Here is a 23,737-nt window from a genome sequence, read left to right as displayed (position 1 = left end):
GTCACTGAGCTGACTTCCCAGCCTTTCCCAGTGCCAGCCCTCAATGAGCGCATCCGGGCCTTGTTCCCTGAACTTCTGGCTGGCTTCATTCAACAGGGTGCATTGGCATCGAGGTGCTTGTTCCTGCCCTGCCTCTAGTTGCAGCCCCGCTTGGCCCTCAGCCTGCAGTAAGGCCTCCAACGCAGGTGTCGCGTGTGGCCCTGGCATCAACTGCCACCCAAGCGGCACTCCAACATTGGTGGAGGAAGCTTTGCCGGAGTTGATGCGGGAGCTGACTCCTCGATGCCCCTCTCCAGGACCTGTCTCCTCTAGGTCAAGGTAGGCTTGGCCTCAGCCTTCTCCAAAGGAGTTTTTGACTGATACCGATGTGCAGTGCTCTTGGGAGTCAGATGATGAACCTCGGTACTTTTCAGAGGAGGAGTCTTATGGGATATCATCTGACCCCCCCTCCCCTCCATAGGAAAGGAGAAAATCTCCTCCAGAGAGCCTTTTCTTTACCTCAGTTGTTAAGGAAATGGTGGCCACCATTCCATTTTCTTTGGAGGTGGAGGACAAGCCCAGGGCCAAGATGCTCGAGGTCCTGGACTGAGTCTCCTAGAGATGCTGTGATGGTCCTGCTTCACGAGATCTTACATGATGTTCTCGTGCGGAATTGGGAGTCCTCTCTGTCTGTCCTGGTACTCCCCAAGAAAATTGACACCATGTACTCAATTCAGAGTACCCCTGGGTTTGATAAGCCTCAGCTGTCACCTCATTCTCTAGTGGTTGAATCCGCCCTCAAAAGGGCCAAGAGTTCTAGAGGCTATACTTTGACGCCTCCAGGCAGGGAAGCTAGAACCTTTAACTCTTTTGGACGTAAGATGTTTCAGGCCTCTTTGTTCATCTCCTATATTCAGTCTTAACAGCTCTTCATGAGCATGTACTTGTGAGACTCGGTGTGCAAGCTGCTAGATTTCGCAGATACTCTCTCTCCGGAGCATGCTGAATTGCTTTGCCAGTTGGCCAAACAGCAGAAGATGTGTTGTAAGTTCTTGGCCAGGGGCGCCTATGACACTTTTGATGTGGCTTCCAGGATCTCTGCCCAGAGTATAGCGATGCACAGACTCTCATGACTGCGTGTCGCTGACTTGGAACCAGCAGTTCAGCAAAGGTTGGCGGATGCCACATGCCGGGGGATAACCTTTTTGGAGAGAAGGTGGGGGAGGTGGCTGACCTCATCAAGAACCATACTGATACCATCCATTCTCTTTCCCGCCGGGCGCCTTCTTCATCTGTCTCTTCCTCTCGGAGGTCTTTTGGCAAGTTGAGGAGAGGTACCTACTCCTCGCAGAGACATAGGTACACCGCCTCCTCTCGCCCGTCTCAACAGGCTCAACCCCCCAGTGCACTTGTTCATGTCAACAGTGTACACCTAAGGCCCCAGCAGCTGCCCAGTTGAAGCAAGAGACGAGCTTTTAACTGGCTCCAACAGGGCATAGCCGCAGTATCAGTGCCTGTACCGGATAATTCGCTGGTTGGGGGGGAGGCTAAAATTTTTTCACAAAAGGTGGCTCCTTGCAACCTCCAACCAGTGGGTTCTTCAGATAGTCCATCTCGGTTATGCCCTGCATTGGCGACAAAGGCCACCAAATTGCCCACTGAGAGCTCATCATTTCAGCTCTCACCACAATCAAGTACTTGTAGAGGAACTCTTAGCTCTTCTAAAGGTCCATGTGGTTGATCCCATTCCACCAGGGGAGGAAGGACAGGGATTCTATTCCAGGTACTTCCTTGTGCAAAAGAAGACAAGGGGAGGATGCATCCCAGCCTAGACCTAAGGGCCCTGAACAAATTCCTGGTCAAAGAAAAGTTCAGGATGGTTACCCTGGGCACCCTTCTCCCTATGATATAGGAAACTGATGGATATGTTCTCTGGACTTCAAAGCTGCTTGCATTCACATCCTGTTACTTCCAGCTCACAAGAAGTATCTGTGATTTCAGCTGGTAACACAGCACTTCCAGTATTTCGTGTTGCCTTTTGGCCTCGTGTTACCGCCTAGGTTTTTTTTCCATGTCTAGCGGTAGTTGCAGCATCGCTGCACAGACTGGGAGTCCTGAAGAAATTGCAGAGTCATGGAATTGGAGGTAGGGTATTATTATGGATTAAGAACTGGTTGAAAGATAGGAAGCAGAGAGTAGGATTGTGTGGCCAGTATTCTCAGTGGAGGAGGGTAGTTAGTGGGGTCCTGCAGGGGTCTGTGCTGGGTCCGTTGCTTTTTAATGTATTTATAAATGACCTAGAGATGGGAATAACTAGTGAGGTAATTAAATTCGCCGATGACACAAAATTATTCAGGGTCGTCAAGTCGCAGGAGGAATGTGAACGATTACAGGAGGACCTTGCGAGACTGGGAGAATGGGCGTGCAAGTGGCAGATGAAGTTCAATGTTGACAAGTGCAAAGTGATGCATGTGGGTAAGAGGAACCCGAATTATAGCTACGTCTTGCAAGGTTCCGCGTTAGGAGTTACGGATCAAGAAAGGGATCTGGGTGTCGTCGTCGATGATACGCTGAAACCTTCTGCTCAGTGTGCTGCTGCGGCTAGGAAAGCGAATAGAATGTTGGGTGTTATTAGGAAGGGTATGGAGTCCAGGTGTGCGGATGTTATAATGCCGTTGTATCGCTCCATGGTGCGACCGCACCTGGAGTATTGTGTTCAGTACTGGTCTCCGTATCTCAAAAAAGATATAGTAGAATTGGAAAAGGTACAGCGAAGGGCGACGAAAATGATAGTGGGGATGGGACGACTTTCCTACGAAGAGAGGCTGAGAAGGCTAGGGCTTTTCAGCTTGGAGAAGAGACGGCTGAGGGGAGATATGATAGAAGTGTATAAAATAATGAGTGGAATGGATCGGGTGGATGTGAAGCGACTGTTCACGCTATCCAAAAATACTAGGACTAGAGGGCATGAGTTGAAGCTACAGTGTGGTAAATTTAAAACGAATCGGAGAAAATTTTTCTTCACCCAACGTGTAATTAGACTCTGGAATTCGTTGCCGGAGAACGTGGTACGGGCGGTTAGCTTGACGGAGTTTAAAAAGGGGTTAGATAGATTCCTAAAGGACAAGTCCATAGACCGCTATTAAATGGACTTGGAAAAATTCCGCATTTTTAGGTATAACTTGTCTGGAATGTTTTTACGTTTGGGGAGTGTGCCAGGTGCCCTTGACCTGGATTGGCCACTGTCGGTGACAGGATGCTGGGCTAGATGGACCTTTGGTCTTTCCCAGTATGGCACTACTTATGTACTTATGTACTTATGTATTCCCTTAACTGGATGATTGGCTAGTGAAGAGCATATCAAAGGCCAGTGCTTGGGAGTCCATAAAGAAAGAACTATTCAGGTGTTCGAGCTACCCCCATCTGCACTCTGCCCAGAAATTGGAATTCATTGGAGCCCTGCTCGGTATGCAGAAGGTTTGAGCCTACCTCCCGGGACTGAGAGTGGATGCCCTAGTTGCAGTGGCTTCTCAGGTTTGAACCTCTCTGTAGGTCACAGCTCGGCAGATGTTGAGGTTATTGGGCCACATGGCATCCACAGTTTGTGATGCCTATGACACGTCTTCACGTGAGAACTGCCCAATGGAATCTATCTTCTTAGTGGTACCATGCCATGGGAGATCTGGAAGATGTCATCCAAGTGTCCCTGGAGTTTGCTCGCTCCCTATTGTGATGGACCATTCATTCCAATTTGACTCTGGGACTTCCATTCCAAATTCCTCAGCCTCAAAAAGTGCTGATGACGGATGCATCTCACCTGGGGTGGGGAGCACTCAAGGTGCTCAGGTCAGTCTACTGGAGCTTCAGGCTATTTGATACGCTCTAGAGGTTTTCAGAGATCTGCTGTCTCATCAAATTGTACTCATTCAAACAGACAAATCAGGTTGAGTTGTATTACACCAACAAACAGGGGGGCACCGTATCATGCCCTCTGTGTCAGGAGGCTGGTTGGATGTGGCATTGGGCTGTCCAGCATGGTATGCTCCTTCGCGCCACTTATTTGTCGGGCAAGACCAGCAGCCTGGCTGACAGACTGAGCAGGGTCATGCAACTGTATGAGTGGTCTCTCAACATGGGCGTTGCCCAAGAGATGTTCCAAGCATGGAACACCACCTCGGTGGATCTCTGCCACTCAGATCAATTATAAAGTCCCTTGATTCTGTTCCAGGCTTCAAGCCCATGACAGACTAGTGTCAGATGCCTTCCTCCTACACTAGGGGACAGGTCTTCTTTATGTATATCCTTCCAAACTCCTCGTGGGGAAGACTTTGCTGAAGCAAGACTGAGGGATCATGATTCTGATGCTCTTTACTGGTCCCGGCAGATCTGGTTCCCTCTTCTTCCGGAGTTATCCTCCAAAGAACTGTGGAATGTTTTCCAACCCTCATTACGCAGAACAAGGGATCACTTCTGCATCCCAATCTCCAGTCTCTGACCGTCACGGCCTGGATGAGAGCCTAGAATTTGCTTCCTTGTGTCTTCCAGTGGGTGTCTCCTGGGTCTTGCTGGCTTCCAGGAAAGATTCCACTAAGAGGTGTTATTTTTTTTTAAATGAAGGTTTGCCGTCTGGTGTGAAAGGAGGGCCCTAGATCCCACTTCCTGACCTAATGCAGACCCTGCTTGATTACCTTCTACACCTCTCTGAGTCTGGACTTAAGAACAACTCCATAAGGGTTCACCTCAGTGCGATTAGTGCTTATTATCAATGTGTAGAGGGTAAACCATCTCTGGACAGCCTCTAGTTGTTCGCTTTATAAGTGGTTTGCTTTTGTCAGAGCCCCCTGTCAAACCTCCACCAGTGTCGTGGGACCTCAACGTCATTCTTACCCAGCTGATGAAAGCTCGTTTTGAACCACTGGATTCCTGTCATCTGAAGTATTTGTCCTGGAAGGTCATTTTCTTTGTGGCTGTTAATTTAGCTCATAGGGTCATTGAACTTCAGGCCTTAATAGTGGATGAACCGTATACTAGGTTTCATCACAACAGAGTAGTTCTCTGCAGGCGCCCTAAATTCCTGCCTCAAGATTGTGTTGGATTTCCGTCTGAACCAGTCGATTGTCTTGCCAACATTCTTTCCCTGACCCTCAAGCCCATCCTGGCGAGAGCGCCTTGCACACCTTGGGCTGCAAGCATTGGCCTTTTACTTGGAGTGGACTCAACCCCACAAATAGTCCACCCAACTTTTGTTTCTTTTTGATCCCAACAGGTGGGGGTCACCATTGGGAAACGCACAATCTCTTAATTGACTGGCAGATTGCATTTCCTTTACTTATGCCCAGGCTGGGCTGACCCTGGAGGGTCGTGTCAAGGCTCACAATGTCAGAGCCATGGCTGCATTGGTAGCCCACTTGAGATCAGCCTCCGTTGAAGAAATTTGCAAGGCTGCTACATGGTCTTTAGTCCACACATTCACATCTCACTACTGCCTTGAGCAGGATACCCAATGCGACAGTCGGTTTGGACAGACAGTACTGCAGAATCTGTTTGGGGTCTAGAATCCAACTCCATCCTCCTGGGACTGTTTTATTCTGTTCCAGGCTGCACTCTCACTCAGTTTGTATATAGTTTCAGGTTGATTTGTGTTCTGTTCTCACCGTTGCGAGGCCCAGTTGACCAATAGTTATTTTCAGTGAGCCTGGTTGCTAAGCATTCCTCACATGTGAGAATAATAGGCCCTGCTTGTCCTCAGAGAAAGCAAAGATACTTACCTGTAGCAGGTATTCTTTGAGGACATCAGGCCTTATATTCTCACAACCCTTCCACCTCCCCTTGGAGTTGTCTTCTCTTTTTACTTTCATATGCTATATAGTATGGTACCACACTCTTGTGGCGAGCAAGAAGACACTCATACGTGCGCAGTGGAGCATGACTCGTGCTCCACAAATCTCTTACAAGCTGATTAGAAGTTCCAGACTGGACAACGTGGCTCGCATTTATCCCACATGTGAGAATATAAGGCCTGCTGTCCTTGGAGCATACCTGCTACAAGTAAGAATCTTCGCTGCATTAAAAGTCCTAGTGGAAACATAGGCAACCTCTTGAGCCTAGGTCACAGTGGATGTCCAGAGATAAGGGGGAGCAGTCCTGTTTCTGTGACCCTCATCAACTGATGATTTAACCAACATTGGGGGTCCTGACCCACAGTTTGGAAACCACTACTGTCACTGGATCTTCCAGATTGACTTGTCTCTTCTACAAAAATTGTACTTAAGATAATTCATTCTGTCTTCCATCTTTCAAGAACCTGATCTCTGGGACTATGTTTTGAATCTTCCTTTTTTTATAAAAAATCTGAATATTTACTGCATCATTTAAGTGTTTTTGTTTTCTTTGCATCCTGTTGATGTTTAAATATTGGGCAGCTCTTATTCATTCCTATCAGCGTGGCAGTGTGGTATGCTTTTCTTTAAAAAAGCATTTATAAGTAAGCAGTTTCCCTATTTCTAAAAATAGGCAGATTGCATATCTATGAAAATACTATCAGGCCATTTTTAAAAAGAGTCCGTTTTCCCCTTTTTTTTTTTATGTGTGTTTATTGACAAGTCATAATCATACAAAAAAATAAGGAACAGAAACAAAATAGAAAATACGGAAACAGCATTTCATCAATGAACATAGTGCACTCTATCATGACTAGATCCTGAGATAAGAAAGAAAACATGATGTGTGAAGTATAGTGAGATTAAAGTAAAGTAACAAAAAAAAATGAGAACTTCAATTTCTCATATCCAAGAGCCAAAGTATCTAGAAAACTGGAACAAATTAATAAAAGATGATGTTACAGGTTTATGTGACTCTTAGAATGCTCGTTTCACAGAACATGATGTACAGGTAAGCACTTACCCTTTATAATCCTAAATTACTGTTTGTTGATGATAATCTTTGTTGCAGGGTCTGGGGTTATATGCTGCTAGAGATATTGAAAAGCACACCATGGTCATCGAATACATTGGAACTATCATCCGTAATGAAGTAGCCAACAGGAAGGAGAAACTTTATGAATCTCAGGTATTATCTAACTATTTTTGGGGAATGTTTTAATTTATAAGCAGCTTTATTCAGATTACTTTGATGCACTTTTTAGAATCTGACAGGTTCCTACTAGATGGAGTGATTTTTTTTTGATCTGCTAGGGAATAATAGTTACATTTTTTTAAGTAGCAGTAAGCCCAGTGATAGATGGGTATAGCTCATGAAAATGTGATAGATTTTAGATGCCGGTACACCCACACTCCAATTACAAGTTTCACTCATTCTCCTTAAACATGGTATTTTGAATGTAGTAGCTATACTACATTCAACCAATTTTGCATGCTACCATGCTAAAATAGGCACCAACCTCTTGAAATCATTCTTAGTGCCCAGTACTTTTCATTATAGAAGTCCACATGTATTCTATTAAAAAGTATTTTTTAAATGCAATTTATGTTGTATCTTTGTACAGTATCACAGGTATTCTAATAAATTCTGGGCACATTTTGTTAGACTTTCCATTCACTTGCTGCAAGGTATGTTGATTTTTCTCTACCTTCCCTTATTTTGTTTAGAATCGAGGTGTGTACATGTTCCGCATTGATAATGATCATGTTATTGATGCAACATTGACGGGAGGCCCTGCAAGGTATGTAGCTCTTTTAAAGAACTCTGGTCTCATAAGGTGGAAACATGGACTGGTAATTAAAATCCTGAATAATAAGTTTGGGGTATTCTGAGATGCAAATTCTAGGCCCTTGGTAAATCACTATCTTAAGGTATGGTATGGTAGTTCCCCCTGCAGACAAGCACCAAACTGGGAATGATTTATGGGGGCTGCAACACAAGGGCAGTGGTTTCCATGCAGGGCCATAGCTACGCCCCCCAGGCCCACCCAATCACAACTCAGGCCCACCCAGTCAGCGCTCGGAAAATCGGGCATTTAAAAAAAAAATCTGTGAAGCCGTTTCGCAAGCAGTGCTTCGCGTCTCCCCTGCGTGCATTGTAAAAGAAGGAAATTGCTTTGTCGTCTTCAGGCCTTCCCTCACTGTGTCCCGCCCTTGGAGGGGGGACACAGTGAGGGAAGGCTCAAAGACGACGAGGCGATTTCCTTCTTTTACAATGCACGCAGGGGAGACATGAAGCGCTGCCTGCGAAACGGCTTCACAGATTTTTTTTTTAAGGCAGGGTGGTGGCAGGAGAACTAAGAGGGCTGTCGACGGAGCTGGTAGTCGGGTCGGGGGGGTCTCAGATGGGAGAAGGGGACTGGGGTGGGGGTCTCAGATGGGAGGAGGGGTGGGGAGGGGGGTCTCAGATGGGGGGAGGGGGTCGGGTCTCAGGGGAGGGGGGTCTCAGATGGGAGAAGAGGGCTGGACCTGGGATCTGAGAAGGGGCCAGTAGGGAAAATAGAGGCCATGCCTTGGGCTGGTGGGAAAATGGGACATGCCTGGGGCAGGTGGGAGAATGGGTCTGGGGCTGAAAAGGGGGAGCCCTAATGCAAGGCATGTGGATGAAGGGGGTTGGAACTTGGGGCTGAAAAGGAGGGTAGGTGGGATAAGGGGGCTAGCACTGGAACTGGGGGCTGAAAATGGGCAGGGACTGAAACTGTGGAGACTGGGGGCTGAAAAGGGGACAGGGAGAAGTGGCTGGGGCTGAAGCTCGGGACTGGTGAGAGAAAAGGGCTGGGGTTGAAACTGGGGGCTGAAAAAGGGACAGGTAGAAGTGGCTGGGGGCTGAATCTCGGGATTGGTGGGAGAAAAGGGCTGAGGCTGAAACTGGGGGCTGGTGGGATAATGGAGCTGAAACTGGGGGCTGAAAATGGGGGGCAGGTGGGAGATGTGGGCTGGGGCTAGAACTAGGGGCAGGTGGGATAAGGGGGCTAGAACTGGGAGCTGAAAAAAGGGGCAGAGAGAGGAGACAGATCCTGGATGGAAGGGGGAGGGAGGGCAGACCCTGGATGGATGGGAGAGGGAGGGCAAATGGTGGATTGAAGGGGCAGAGAGAAAGGGCAGACAGTGGATGGAAGGCATAGAAAGGGATACAGTGAATGGAAGGGGGAGAGAGAGAGAGAGGGCAGACAGGGGCAGATGGTGGATGGAAGGGGCAGAGATAGAGGGCAGAGAGAGAGGGCAGACATTTGGATGGAGGGGACAGCAGAGAGGGCAGACACTGGATGGCAGAGAAAGAACGAAGACAGATCCTGGATGGAAGGAAGACAGTGAAAAGAAGATGAGGAAAGCAGAAACCAGAGACAACAAACTGTAAATAAATATATTTTTTATTTTTTTGCTTTAGGATAAAGTAGTATTGTAGCTGTGTTAATAAATGTTTGTAATAGAACATGTAAATAAGTTAATCTTTTTATTGGACTAATTTTAATACATTTTGACAAACTTTCGGAGAACAAAGCCTCCTTCCTCAGGTCAGAATAGGATACTGTAACAGCACTATACTGTATTGACCTGAGGAAGAAGGTTTTGGCCTTTATTAGTCTAATAAAATGGTATTATTTTATTTCTATTTGTTAATTTGTAAAGTGGTGATTGGTATTTGTTAGTTTTTTCAAATTTACATCTGCTGTCTTTATATTTTGCACAGTACTAGGGGACATTTTCTGTTTCTGTGGTGTTGCATTGTATGCAGAGTCTGGCATCTTGGGGGTTCAGTTTAATTTTTGTCTAAATAGAAAGTTTATGATTACTTATTTTATAGTGGATTAGGGTGTATCTGTGTTTGTGAAAAAGACATGGCTTTCAGTTGGCATTGACTGTGCAGGATCGACGATCTGTACTGTTCTGTCTGGTTTCGTTTTACAATAGGTGAATTGATGTTCTGGTGCTCACTGTAGTGTTTAAGATGCTTTCCTTTTCCTTGTGTGACTCATAGAAATGACTGCTTATAGTATGGTAGAATTGCTGTATAGGTCCTCAGTGTTTTGTATTCTCGGTATGGTGGTTTTAAGGTTTGCAACATAGGTTCCAAATATGTATGTGGTTTATGTTGCTGTAGGACAGCTGTTGGGCAGACTGTTTATTAAAAATTATTTAGGATCCTAGAAAAAACTACTCACACCTATATATACATAGTGCCTACCCATATTAGCTCTGGGCCCACCCAAAATGTGAGGTCTGGCTACGCCACTGTTTCCATGGCAGACCTTGAACAGGGTGGGTTGCCAGTGCTGTCCCCATCCATTTCAAGGCAAAGGAGAATTTAGTATCTTGCCTAAGGCTACATGGAGATGCTGTGAAATTTGAAACTTGGGCCTTCCAGTTCCCTTCCTGTTGCTCTAACCTTTAGGCTTTTCCTCTACCCAACTTTATCTTAAGGTAGTCAGTTAAATCAAAATGTGTCTTCTGTAAAACTATCAGTCAAACAAAGACAAGAAGATGAGAGTACTTGTTTTACACTGAAAATACCACTTTTTGAGCTTCATTTAGTATTCTAGCCAACTTTTCAAAAATTAAGTTGACATGCCAAAATAAAGTAACTTAATATTTTTCTACTGCAGGACAGCACACAGTTGAGTGCTTGCTATTGAGATGTGGCTGTTACTATGCAATACATGAAAGCATATCAGTGAGGAACCTAATACAGGAAAGAACTAGATTTCTCACTGAGCAGTTCTTCCATCGCACTAAATAACATTCACTGACTATCCCAAGTCCAACTTACCTTTATGATGATGATGCTTAAAAATTTGATATAGACTGCTATGCTGGAGCTGGCTCGCGCGAGCCGGTTGTTGTTTTTTTGTCAAATTTTGCGAGCCGGTTGTTGCACTAATCAGCTAGGGCAGCCGAGTTCCTCCTACGCTCCTGCCCATGCAGTCTACATTCTCCTCCATACTGAAAGTGACTGCCGTAAGTTTCAGCGGCAGTCTCTTGAGATTGTTGTGGGAGCTCACGGCAGCCATTTTCAGTATGGAGAAGAGTAAAGACTGTATAGGCAGGAGCGCAGGAGGATCACTCCTGCCTCAGCTGACCACTGGACCACCAGGGCTGTGTAAGTGGGGAGGGGTTTTGAGAAACATGCTGCATGAGGGAGGGGACAAGCTGTGTGGATGAGAGGGAGAGAGAAGAGGACACGCTGAGAGGGTGAGAAGGGGACAAGCTGCTTGGATGAGAGGGAGAGCGAAGAGGACAAGCTGCGTGGATGAGAGGGTGAGAAGGGGACAAGCTGCGTGGATGAGAGGGAGGGAAACGGAAAAGCGTGGATGAGAGGGAAAGAAGGGGACAAGCTGCACATGGATGAGAGGGAGAGACCTTAATGGAGAAGAGAGGGAGATATGTCGTATGTGGAAGGAAGGGAAAAGGGAAAATACAGCATATAGAAGGGGATGGAGAGGGGGACATGCTGCTCAGGGAGGGAAAGGAAAGGGGGGGGATATGCTGCTCATGGTTGTTTCCTTTTTTTTAGAAATATATTGCTCATGGATGCTTGCTTTTTTTTAAATATATATCTTTTCTAATTTTGTATTTAACAGCATATGGAAGAAAATGCATTTCTGTTACTTTTACCAGTATTTTCAGTGACTGTAGAATCTTTCACTGCATATAGAATCGGTCTTCCTTTGGGGGGGGGGGGGGGGGGGTTCTCCAGTTTTTGTCTGCATGTTTCTTGTGGCCCCTATTTTGTGTCAGTTGAGGGTCTGTCCATGTTCTGCATGTGCGACTGAGGTGAAGAACTCTGCTGGCATGTAGTGTCCATGTAGGAATGTGTAACAGTCCAGCTTGTTTCAGTTTCCAAGTAGTGAGTAGATTGGCATATAAAGTGAGAAATAGTCTGACAGTAAATCATATGTCAGATTTAATGTCGTCAAATTTATTATGTAAAGAATTAGCAGATTGGGATGAATAGCAAACATAAGTTGGCTACAGAAACAAGAGTATGGTGAAAATCATTTGGCCATTTCGAATTTACAGTAAAGAATATTGTATGTTTTTAGTCCATCAAGCCCAGCATCCTGTTTCCAACAGTGGCCAATCCAGGTCACAAATACCTGGCATGATCCCAAAAAAGTTCAATACATTTTATGTTGCTTATTCCAACTCTGGTCCATCTATATCACACGCTTTTGTGCTGGGGGTAGGGTTACCAACTAGATTCAGATTCACCCAACAGGGTTGGATCCATCCTGGGCTTACCCCATTGTAGGCAGGGACTTGTGGTTCTGATTTCCCCATTGGATTCCCTAAGAAAAGCAAGGCTACAAGTCCCTGCATGCATTGGGGTAAGTCCAGGACTGGATCAACCTTGTTCGGCGAATCTGGATCTAGTTGGCAATCCTAGCTGGGGGAAGGGGAAAAAACTTCAGCTTGGGGGTACAGAGCTCTGTTCCCAGCACATTTTCCTTCCTGCAGCCTCCTTCTCCTTTCCGTCCAGTCCCAGTTTCAGGCCATGCAGATCCCAGTGCAGGGTATGGCCGATCAGGTAAAAAAACAGAGGCAAGCAAGGTCAGTTCCATTGAGAGAGATTTCAGTTTCACTGGTCCTGCGCACGAGCTGTGCTTGACGCATAATTCTTGAGCGCATGCAACAGGCACAATCCCCATACAAAACAATAAGAGATGTACAACATCCATCAGCATTTAAAACTCTGATAATAAAAGCAGATCCAAACTCAATATAGAGAGCTTTGGATCTTATAGATCTCTTCAACAAAATAAAGCATGTCAACCCTCCCTTAATCATCCCACAACCCACCCCGCTACATAATTTAGTTAAAAAAGTTATATTCATGTTTTTCAGTTGCTGGATTGTACAAAGCACAGTACAACCTGATACAAACATGAAATGAATTATAAAACACTATTCAGACCAAATACAGATTTCAGTTCTCACTGCTATCATTATAGTATTGTTCATGAATGATATTGTAGTAGCCCAATTATAACGTGACCTTGAATAGACTGTCTCTGCATATTTGAGACAACACAGTACCATCAGGAGTCCCAAGGGCTGCTTCAGTAGGTATTTTAAACTCTTGTGGAATAGGTTAAAAACAATAACAGTTTTCAGCCCTGGTAGGACAGGTTCCAGAAAAGTGCTTTAGCTTTAGAAGTTTCCTGTGCCAATGGGAGTGGCTCTGTAAGGGTGCTTCAGCATCAGTCTTTGAAAGAAGGCACTTGGTCATGATTGTAATACAAGTACATAAGTACATAAGTACATAAGTAGTGCCATACTGGGAAAGACCAAAGGTCCATCTAGCCCAGCATCCTGTCACCGACAGTGGCCAATCCAGGTCAAGGGCACCTGGCACGCTCCCCAAACGTAAAAACATTCCAGACAAGTTATACCTAAAAATGCGGAATTTTTCCAAGTCCATTTAATAGCGGTCTATGGACTTGTCCTTTAGGAATCTATCTAACCCCTTTTTAAACTCCGTCAAGCTAACCGCCCGTACCACGTTCTCCGGCAACGAATTCCAGAGTCTAATTACACGTTGGGTGAAGAAACATTTTCTCCGATTCGTTTTAAATTTACCACACTGTAGCTTCAAGTCATGCCCTCTAGTCCTAGTATTTTTGGATAGCGTGAACAGTCGCTTCACATCCACCCGATCCATTCCACTCATTATTTTATACACTTCTATCATATCTCCCCTCAGCCGTCTCTTCTCCAAGCTGAAAAGCCCTAGCCTTCTCAGCCTCTCTTCATAGGAAAGTCGTCCCATCCCCACTATCATTTTCGTCGTCCTTCGCTGTACCTTTTCCAATTCTACTATATTTACATAATAGATGACAGCAGATAAAGACCTGTATGGAGGACACACAATAAAGTTATTACATAGTACATTTAAAATACAGAAAATACTTTTCACCTAGTGTATATTTAAGCTCTGGAATTCGTTGCCACCAGAGAGATTTAGACAAATTCCTGGAAGAAAAGTCCATTAACCTTTATTAAGGAGGACCTAGAGAAAATCTATTGCTGTCCCAGTATGGCAGTGCTTATGTACCTATGAGTATTTGACTAATATATTTTCTTATGCTGATCTTTGTTGCATGATTTTGATTGTTGGAGATTACTTTTGTTAATGAACTTTCTTTTCTACAGGTATATTAACCATTCATGTGCACCTAATTGTGTGGCAGAGGTAGTGACATTTGAAAAAGGACACAAGATTATCATCAGCTCAAATCGGAGAATACAGAAAGGAGAAGAAGTAAGATTCATATTTGAACATTTAGATGTTTCCTTTGTTGAATGATTTCTAGAGTATCGGTAATTGCTATCAAATGGTAGAATATTCACAGGAGACAATTGACTAGAGATTGCAGAAAAATGCTAGGTGTAGAAATGGATAAATGTGGATATATGCATTAATTTACAAAAGAGATAATCCAGAAGAAAGTACTAGAAATGAAAGTGCTCAGGATAGTGGGATTTAAACAGAGTACGATGCCATGAATGTCTGGAGACCATTGTTGATCCACAGGACTCGAGATGGCAAATGCTGTCCTCCTCAAGAGTGGAAGCAGGGAGGGGGCTGCATATTAAAGTTAGTGGAATAATTAATGAAAGGGAAATGGGACTTGATATACCGCCTTTCTGAGGTTTTTTTGCAACTACATTCAAAGCGGTTTACATATATTCAGGTACTTATTTTGTACCAGGGACAATGGAGGGTTAAGTGATTTGGCCAGAGTCACAAGGAGCGGAAATGATTGTGAAATAACTTGAATGTTACCACACAGGACATTCATAGACGTGCTTCACAGTGTTAGGGTGGATCTTAAGTTTATAAAGTGAGATACAAAGGATTAATGAAATCCATAGAGGGTGATAGCAAAGGAAGTTCACTTCAAGGAGTTGGTTGATTCATGATATGGCAGAAGGACAGGTAAGTCACTCGGAGGGACTTTTACAAAGACGCGCTAGTGTTTTTAGCGTGCACAAATGATAATCGCGCTCTAAATGGTAGACACGCCCATAGGAATATACAGGCATCTCTAGCATTTAGCGCACTCTTATTTTTAGTGCACACCAAATAAAATGTGGTACATTAGAAAAAACTATAGTCTGAAGAAAGAGATGTAATACTGTGTCTGTACAAATAATTGGTGATACTTCATCTATAATATTATATCCAGTTTGGAGGCATATCTCAAAAAGGATTTATACAGAATAGATATATTCCAGAGAAGAGCTACCAAACTGGTGCAGTTTCTATACCATAAGCCTGGGAGGTGAGCTTTAACCTAACTATGCACTAGAAGAGAGGAGAAAGAGAGACATTCGGATCTAAAGTATAAATAATATACAATAAGGCTAGATTTTTATGATAAGTTCTTTTAAAAAAGGGATCATAAAAGAAGGCAAGCATAGGAATAATGTCAGAAAGAAAGAAAGAGTAGTGTATACATGGAATAGGGACTCCCAACAGAGTAGAAGTGATGAGACAAAATGAGAGACACAATTTAAGAAAGCACAAGACAATTACAGAGGATCCTCAGTGCTAGAAGGAGAAAGGTGGAGTCAGAAATCAATAATGCATACATTCTTATAGAGAAAATAGCTGACAAAACTGACGTTGAGACCTTTATACTACATCCTAATTGGAGAATGGGAGAAACATTATTTGAGACATCTTTTTAACACATGATCCCTGTTGTTTGTTTCAGCTTTGTTATGATTATAAGTTTGATTTTGAAGATGACCAGCACAAGATTCCATGCCACTGTGGAGCTGTAAACTGCCGAAAATGGATGAACTGAATGCATTCCTTGCTATCTGGAGGCTTATTTGTCCTTGGGAAGAAGTGATGATTCAGCACAAATGCACATACACACAATGGGCTCTGTTAAGAAGAAACTGTTTTGTTTGGGAATTTATTTTTTCATTTAAAAATTTGCTTCTGGAAGTCCTGAATGTTGTCAAACAAGCTCAGGAAGAAAGCAGGCAGTAATTGGACCGCTGTGTAACTTTCCAGAGGCAAAACATTGAACTGAGAGAGAGTCCTCTCTAGCACTTCTGCTCTTGAGCTCACTGTGGAAAACGGTTTGACAAGGCAAAAAAACTGCCGGCAGTGGAGATCCATGAATGTAAGACCGAAATCACCAGCGAAAGGAAGAAGCCCAAAGTGCTGGCCACTGCCTTATCTGAAACATTAAAAAAAAAAAAAAAAAAAAGGGGGCAGGCCCTCTAATGAAAAACTAAGCAAAGTAGACACCACTGAACAAGGAATGTACTGAAATTGACTTCCTTAGGGATAGAGCTAAGGGAAAATAACTTGCACTAAAATACACTTAAAATACTTGATTCCATGAGTCAGTTTATTGTAGGGTTTTTGTTTTTCATTTCTGTAAAATAAGAGAAACTTTTTGTATTTATTATTGGATAAGTGAATGAAGCTATTTTTAAAATGTTAGAAGAAAACCCAGCTGCTGCTGTTACCTGCAAAATTAACAAACCCTGTTACTTTGTACATAAGTGTAAATATTTTGGAAAGAAAATACAAAATAAAATAGTTATTGACCAAATGCTTTTGAGCTCTGCAGCAGTTTGGGAGCTAATTATAAAATTGCAGTAGGGATGTTACAATATGATTTTATATAATTACTAAACATGCCATTACAATTGTTATGGAATAACCAAAATATAGTTTTTAAAAAAGATCATTTTTGTTCAGACAGGCTAACTGTTGTACTAGCATATTTCTTTGAGATAAACTTCAATTCTAGCAAAGGGCATGTATTTATTGATTGCAGCTTGTAAAGATCTTTTTTTTTCTATATCCTATTGTTGCATCCCTATTTCTCCAGTCAGGTCTTTTTGTGCTTATAACTTGTAATAACTGTGAATAACTGCTAAAACCACCCAAATGGAGGCTGAAGTTTTCCTTCAGCAAAATCAAAAATAGTCAGGACTAGGTCACCGTTCAGCCTAAATCATGTAAACTTAATAGACTCATGTAGCGGGAGGTTAAATTTAATAAGATAGCCTTCATGTCAAATTATTTAAAAAATGTAAAAAAAAATAAAAATCTAAAAAAGGAAAAAAAGAGGAAAAAAATTAGATGTAATTATGCTTGCAGGACTCTGGCAATAGGGTTTTGGAAAATGTAATTTAAAATGTTTGTATGGATTGTTTTTGTTTACATTTCTTTAAAAAAATTAAACACTGTTTGTGTTTTCTTGTAGAAACTTAATCAGCCTTTTGAACCAGGTTTGCTTTTTATTTTATACTTAAAATTCCGGTACTGACACTTCATATGCTAAGTTTCAAATGAAGCTTTTTTTTTTTCTTGTTTTGTGTGCACAATTAAAGTGGACTGTAAACTGTTGGTATATTCAGTCATACAGTCTTGAACTTGTATATGGCATGATGTATTTTTTATCTTACAGAAGAAATCAATTGCATATATTTTTTTCTTGATAAATAGACGTATGAAATTGTTTCTTGAATATTTTTCTTCTCTTGTAAAATATTCCAACATCCTACCAGTATTTGTCCTACAGTTTTTTTTTCTGTCCTGTAAAATAGTATCTAATGTTGGAAAAAATGAATTTTTTGAAGTATACAGAGTGTTATGGGTTTTGGAATTTGTGGAAACAGATTTAGAAGATCAGCATTTACAAATAAAAATATTTTACATCTATAAAGCAAGTCTGTTTTCTTTTTATGATAGAATTGTAGGTCAGTATCTATATTTCATCACAAATCTACAAAGCATTCAACTTTTATAAAGTAGTGGTAAGTCATTCTAACATAATATATTCAGTGTTGTCATTTGGTCCACTCAGTTGCCCACTTCTGTACTCTCCTAGCTAAAGATATCTATTGGCTGTCAGCTACAAAAGCTTGACTACATGCAGAACATTGCTTACTCTTTATTACTACTACTATAAATCATTTCTATAGCGCTACCAGTCATACGCAGTGCTTCACAATTGAACATGAAGAAAAGATAGTCCCTGCTCAAAAGAGCTTACAATCTAAATCAGGACAGACAGACAGGACCAATAAGGATAAAGGTAAGACATACAGAAGGGCACATAGGGAAAGGGACTGTTGAAGAGAGGAAGACAAGATAAAGGTTACAAGCAAGTGACAAGTTAGGAGTCAAAAGCAGCATCAAACAGGTAGGCCTTTAGCCCGGATTTGAAGGCGGCCAGGGATGGAGCTAGTCGTAACGGCTCAGGAAGCCCATTCCAGGCATAAGGTGCAGCGAGACAAAAGGAACGGAGTCTGGAGTTAGCAATGGAGGAGAAGATTTGCCTAGTGAACGGAGTTCCTGGGAGGGAGTGTAGGGAGAGATGAGGGTGGAGAGGTAGTGAGGGTCTGCAGAGTGAATGCACTTAAGTCAATAAGAGGAGCTTGAATTTTATACGGAAACAGATAGGGAGCCAGTGAAGTGACTTCAGGAGAGGGCTGATATGGGCATAACGACTTTGGCGAAATATTAGTCGTGCAGCAGAATTTTGAACAGATTGAAGAGGAGAGAGGTGGATGACCTGTGAGAAGCAAGTTGCAGTAATTTAAGCGAGAGGTGTCTTTAGCTAGGAAGTGTAGCTGTCAGCCTGATCCTCATGCTAGAAAATCCCCTTGGTTGACCATGTCTTAACACAGCTTGATAACTTCCCCCATAAGTAAACAAGAATCTTAGGGGTATGTTTACTAAGGTGCGTTAGCATTTCTAACGCACTTTTAAATTTAAGGTGTGTATAAACGCTAATGTGCCTATACATTTCTATGGGCATGTTAGCATTTAACGCATGTAAACCATTTACACATGTTAAAAAGGCTAACGCACCCATAGCGCACCTTAGTAAACATAGGCGTTACTGTGTAGATATCTGAAATTAAGATTCTGGGTTAGTACAGGTGGATCAGTACAGGTATGACGATTCTTTCTGAAAATATTTCAATTCAATATAGATGTAAAGATATTTTTTTGAATATTTATTGAAATACTTCAAAAGAATGGAAACTAAGAATCCTCTTGTACATAAAATAAGGAAACGAGCTTCTTCAAAGGAAAAAAACATGAGTTAAAATAACCCAGAAATCATTAATCCTATCCCAGTCCACAACACTATAGGGAAGAGACCAAGAAGAAAAGGGAAAGAAATAAAGCATTCAATATGCTCCTTAATAAAGTATTATTGATTTAGTTTACACTCTCCTGAATACATGCATAACTTACAGAATAATGTAAATTACATGTGTTGCAAAATTGATGAACATAGTTTATATTGTCATTGTTGGAGAACAAACACCTTTGGGCATTCTTAAGGGTATTGTCTGAATATAAAGTTGATGGACATATTGTATATCGTCATTACTGAAGAATAAATATCTTTGGATATTTTTGACTATTCCAGAGCTAATCAATATTTCTTATATCTACTGGCTACTTCTAACCCTTGTGATTTTCTGTTGTATTTTTCTAGCTTTGAAATCTGCTGATTCTGATACAGGATTATTCCCTTGGCACTGCATATCATAACCATTAAGCCTCCCGATAGTTGTGGATTTAGCACTAGTCTGGGCAAAACTAGATATTTATCTGTAGTTTTTCCTGCTTAACTGTATTTCTAAGTACTTTCAATAGTTTATCTGCTTCCCCTCCCCTATCTTTTCTCTACACATAACTCTGAATCACCTGATCTCTTGTAGGCTGCATTATTCATGCAAAGAGGTGGGACTAGGTTTTTGGAAAAGTGCGGCAGAGGCCTTACCTGTGGTCTTTGGAGATCTTCAAATCCTTGCTCAAAGCCCACCTCTTCAATGTCACCTTCAGCACCTAACCACCATACCTCTATTCAGGAAATCTAGACTGCCCCAACTTGACATTTCGTCCTTTAGATTGTAAGCTCCATTGAGCAGGGACTGTCCTTCTTTGTTAAACTGTACAGCGCTGTGTAACCCTAGTAGCGCTCTAGAAATGTTAAGTAGTAGTAGTAATCTGGCCTTGGACTGCTTGGAATCTGACTATTCAAGAGCTAAGCATTATTTCTTATATCAACTGGCTACTTCTAACCCTTATGACTTTGTTGTATTTTAATACAACTTTGGAGATAGATTTCACAACTACCACATTCTACAGATAATTGGTTGTTTAGGCCCTCCCACCCTACCCCTCACCCCACCTACCCCAGAGTTGACACGTCCTAAATAGTTTGCTCTAGTACAGTGGTTGGCAAACCGCGGCTCGCGAGCCACATGCGGTTCTTTGGCCCCTTGAGTGTGGCTCTTCCACAATTGGGCACTTTTTCCACGTCGGGTTTTTTTATGGTCCTGTCCGACTCCAACTCAAAACCCAGCTTCCCCTCCTCCCCTCTTCAGCCTACAGCCCGCCTCCATGGGGCTTCTATTGGTCCATTTTGCTCGCAATTTGGACCAATAGAAGCCCCGCAGAGGCGGGCTGCAGGATTCTCTTAAGTGCCTTCAGTCTAGCAGTGGCCGCGCGCGCCCTGCCCCAGCCGGAGAGAGACGAGCAGCAGCCAGCCACAAAGCCAGCAGCCGAGCACCACACAGCAGCACATGGGGTAAGGTAAAATAGAAAGAACCCCCCCCCCCCCCGCCGCCCTCCTCCCCGGACCCCGAGTCGCCGCCTGGACCCCCGTCTGCCTCCCTCAGACACTTGACACAGCCTGGGAATCCAAGAGCACTGCTATTTCACACAGGCAGCTTTGTCCATTTATCTTCCTTGGTTTTCAGTCTTCAAGGCTTTCGGCTGTCCTCCTTTTCAGCGCGCTGGTTAAAAAAAAAAGACGAGCCATCAGCATGTCGGAAAAACTCAGGCAGGCCGGTTCCTTCAGGGAAGGAGGTGACGGCAGGGAAGGAAAAGTCTGCGGTTCAGACGGCAGAAACCGCTGTGATTTTCGGTTCCCCTGCTGTTTCTGCTCAGCAATCTGTTTCTTTACCGGTTGCTGCAGAACAACTGGCAGATAGTTCCTCTCTCTTGCTTGCGGGGTCTTCTGGCTTTGGTTTTCCCTCAGAATTTGTGGTACAGATGTACCAAGCTTTTCTTATGCACAAATCTAACCCTCTCTCAGCTCCTTCGGGTAAAAGGCCCTCTGAAGTTCAGCATCTGTCAGAGAAGTATTGGTTCCATAGAGACTTTAATGTGCCCTTTATGTGTAGAACAAATTAGTACTCTAACTTAGAGTAATAATTTGTTCTACACATTAAAGGGCAGACTTTTAAATGCACAGCTCGATATAAAATGTTTGACATATCCATGTACTTGCTCCCATGATATAACTGAATTCTATTATTCTGTGTTACTGTATTTTCAAATGTAACTAAGCCACATTGAACCTGAGTTTGCTAGAGATAATGTGTGACAAAAAATATATCCTTTATCCTCCACCTCCTTTTAAGACACTGCCTATCCAGATGGCACAATAACAGCAAGTTTGGTCCAGTGAAGAGTAACTCAAAATAAGTTATAACCTGTTTCTTAGCTGGGCCTGGTATTTATTTATTTATTGCATTTGTATCCCACATTCCCCCACCTATTTCCAGGCTCAATGTGGCTTACATAGATTTGTTAACATTGTCATTGCAGGATATCAGATACAGTTAGTGTGTAGCGATTTGGAAGGGAAGAAAGAAGAAGGGAGAGAGTGGTTAGGGTAGTTATAGAAGGTAGGCGTTCATAATTGAGTGGATTGGTGAGGTGACTTATAGGGGATCATTTTCAAAGCACTTAGACTTACAAAGTTCCATAGGTTACTATGGAACTTTGTAAGTCTAAGTGCTTTGAAAATACGCCTCTTAGTGAGGCTATAGGATCTCATTGTAGGCCTTGTTGAAGAAGAATGTCGTCAGAGATTTTTGAAAGATGGTTGTTTCATTGATTGCTTTCAGGTCTGTAGGTAATGCATTCCATAACTGCGTGCTCATGTAAGAGAAGGTAGTGGCATGCATCAGCTTGTATTTAAGTCCTTTGCAGCTGGGGTAGTGCAGGTTGAGAAATTTGTGGGATGATCTTGTGGCGTTTCTGGGAGGTAGGTCTACGAGGTTTAGCGTGTAGATTAGGGCGTCTGCATGAATGATTTTGTGTACGATCGTGTAGATCTTGAACGCAATGCGTTCCTTAAGTGGGAGCCAGTGGAGTTTCTCTCTTAAGGGTTTTGCACTTTCATATTTAGTTTTTCCAAATATGAGTCTGGCGGCCGTATTCTGGGCAGTTTGGAGTTTTTTTGATTGTCTGTTCTTTGCACCCGGCGTAGAGTGCATTGCAGTAGTCCAGATGACTAATTACCATTGCCTGTACCAGGGTACGGAAGATGTGTCTCGGAAAGAAAGGTTTTAATCTTTTGAGTTTCCACATGGTGTAGAACATCTTTTTCGTCGTGTTTTTCAAGTGGTTATCAAGAGTGAGGTTTCGATCAAAGGTGACTCCAAGAATTTTCAAGTTTTGTGAGATAGGAAGGGAACAGTATGGTGTGATGATGGTGGAGAAGTTTTTTGTGTTATGTTGTGAGGTGAGTACAAGACATTGTGTTTTTTCCGCTTTAAGTTTTACTTGGAATGCATCTGCCCAAGTGTGCATTATTTGGAGGCTTTGATTGATCTCGTTGGTGATTTCATTTAGATCCTGTTTGAATGGGATGTAAATTGTGACGTCATCTGCATAAATGTAGGGGTTGAGGTTTTGATTGGCTAGTAGTTTAGCTAGCTGTATCATCATTAGGTTGAATAATGTTGGTGAGAGAGGGGATCCCTGGGGGACTCCACACTCAGATATCCATGGGGGTGATCTTTCCTCATTCGTAATTACTTGGTATGATCTTGTGGTCAGGAATCCTTGGAACCATTTGAGAACTGTGCCTCCTACTCCAAAGTATTCTAATGTATGAATTAGTATATCATGATTAACCATGTCAAAGGCACTGGACATGTCGAATTGCAGGAGGATGATGATGTTACCAGTTGCAATTGCCTGTTTGAATGAGTTCATTGCGGACACTAGTACAGTTTCGGTGCTGTGATTCGACCAAAATCCTGATTGAGCTTCGTACAGAATTGAATGTTTATATTGTGGTATTGAAAATGCAACCCTATCATGCCTCTTTGGTTATGTTCTACTAATAAGTAAAACCATTAACTGGCTGTCTTGAAACAGAGTGATGTTGTGGCAGGTAGGGTAAAGTTCATGTGGTACAGCCATATTAAGGGATCATGTCATGAGAGAGTTCTTATGTCCATACTGTACTTAGTTTCTTGTGTTGCATAGTTTGGGCATTTATGTTGGATCGGCCAGGTATCATGGGTATGCCTTTTTAAACAGGTTGGTTTTCAGTGTTTTCCGGAAGTTTAGTGGTCATTCATACTTTTCAAGGCTTTTGGTAATGCGTTTGAAAGTGGGGGGGTGGATAATGTACCTACCTATATAGTTTAAGTTTAAAAAATTTGGCTCTCAAAAGAAATTTCAATCGTTGTACTGTTGATATTTGGCTCTGTTGACTAATGAGTTTGCCGACCACTGCTCTAGTACATTGTTTATCACAAACAATTCTATCCAAATTACAACTGTTTTCTGAAAGTAAATCATTCCTGATTGTAGCAACTCTCCTACTTGGTATCAGGTGCCTTCCTGCTTTAGATTAAAAGGATCTCTAAAAGCTACTCTCTATATACCACTATTAAAAGAATATTAATTTACCTTCTCTTTCCATTAAACTTGTTCATCAACTTATTACAGGCTTTTCCCTTGCCTCCACTTCAAAAGAGAACAGTCATACTGCCCTTCTGGCACTGTTGACAGT

At 42.7% G+C, this 23,737-nt stretch overlaps 1 protein-coding gene across 4 annotated transcripts in view; it reads left to right on the top strand.

The window, feature by feature from the left end:
- Positions 1-17,617, top strand: part of KMT2C (lysine methyltransferase 2C) — a 917,733-nt gene extending 900,116 nt beyond the window's left edge. For all 4 annotated transcript variants that reach the window (XM_030198371.1, XM_030198346.1, XM_030198363.1 and 1 more), the window contains 4 exons: positions 6,931-7,047; positions 7,587-7,660; positions 14,070-14,178; positions 15,638-17,617. In XM_030198371.1, the coding sequence (XP_030054231.1) occupies positions 6,931-7,047; positions 7,587-7,660; positions 14,070-14,178; positions 15,638-15,730 (393 nt within the window). In that variant the 3' untranslated portion in view covers positions 15,731-17,617. The remainder of the gene's footprint in view (positions 1-6,930; positions 7,048-7,586; positions 7,661-14,069; positions 14,179-15,637) is intronic.
- The last annotated feature ends 6,120 nt before the right edge of the window (positions 17,618-23,737 follow it).

The sequence above is a fragment of the Microcaecilia unicolor genome, chromosome 1 (assembly GCF_901765095.1).
Source record: "Microcaecilia unicolor chromosome 1, aMicUni1.1, whole genome shotgun sequence".
Classification (NCBI taxonomy): Eukaryota; Metazoa; Chordata; class Amphibia; order Gymnophiona; family Siphonopidae; genus Microcaecilia; species Microcaecilia unicolor.
Note: the sequence above shows the minus strand (reverse complement) of the source record. Positions and strands in the feature narration are given on the sequence as shown.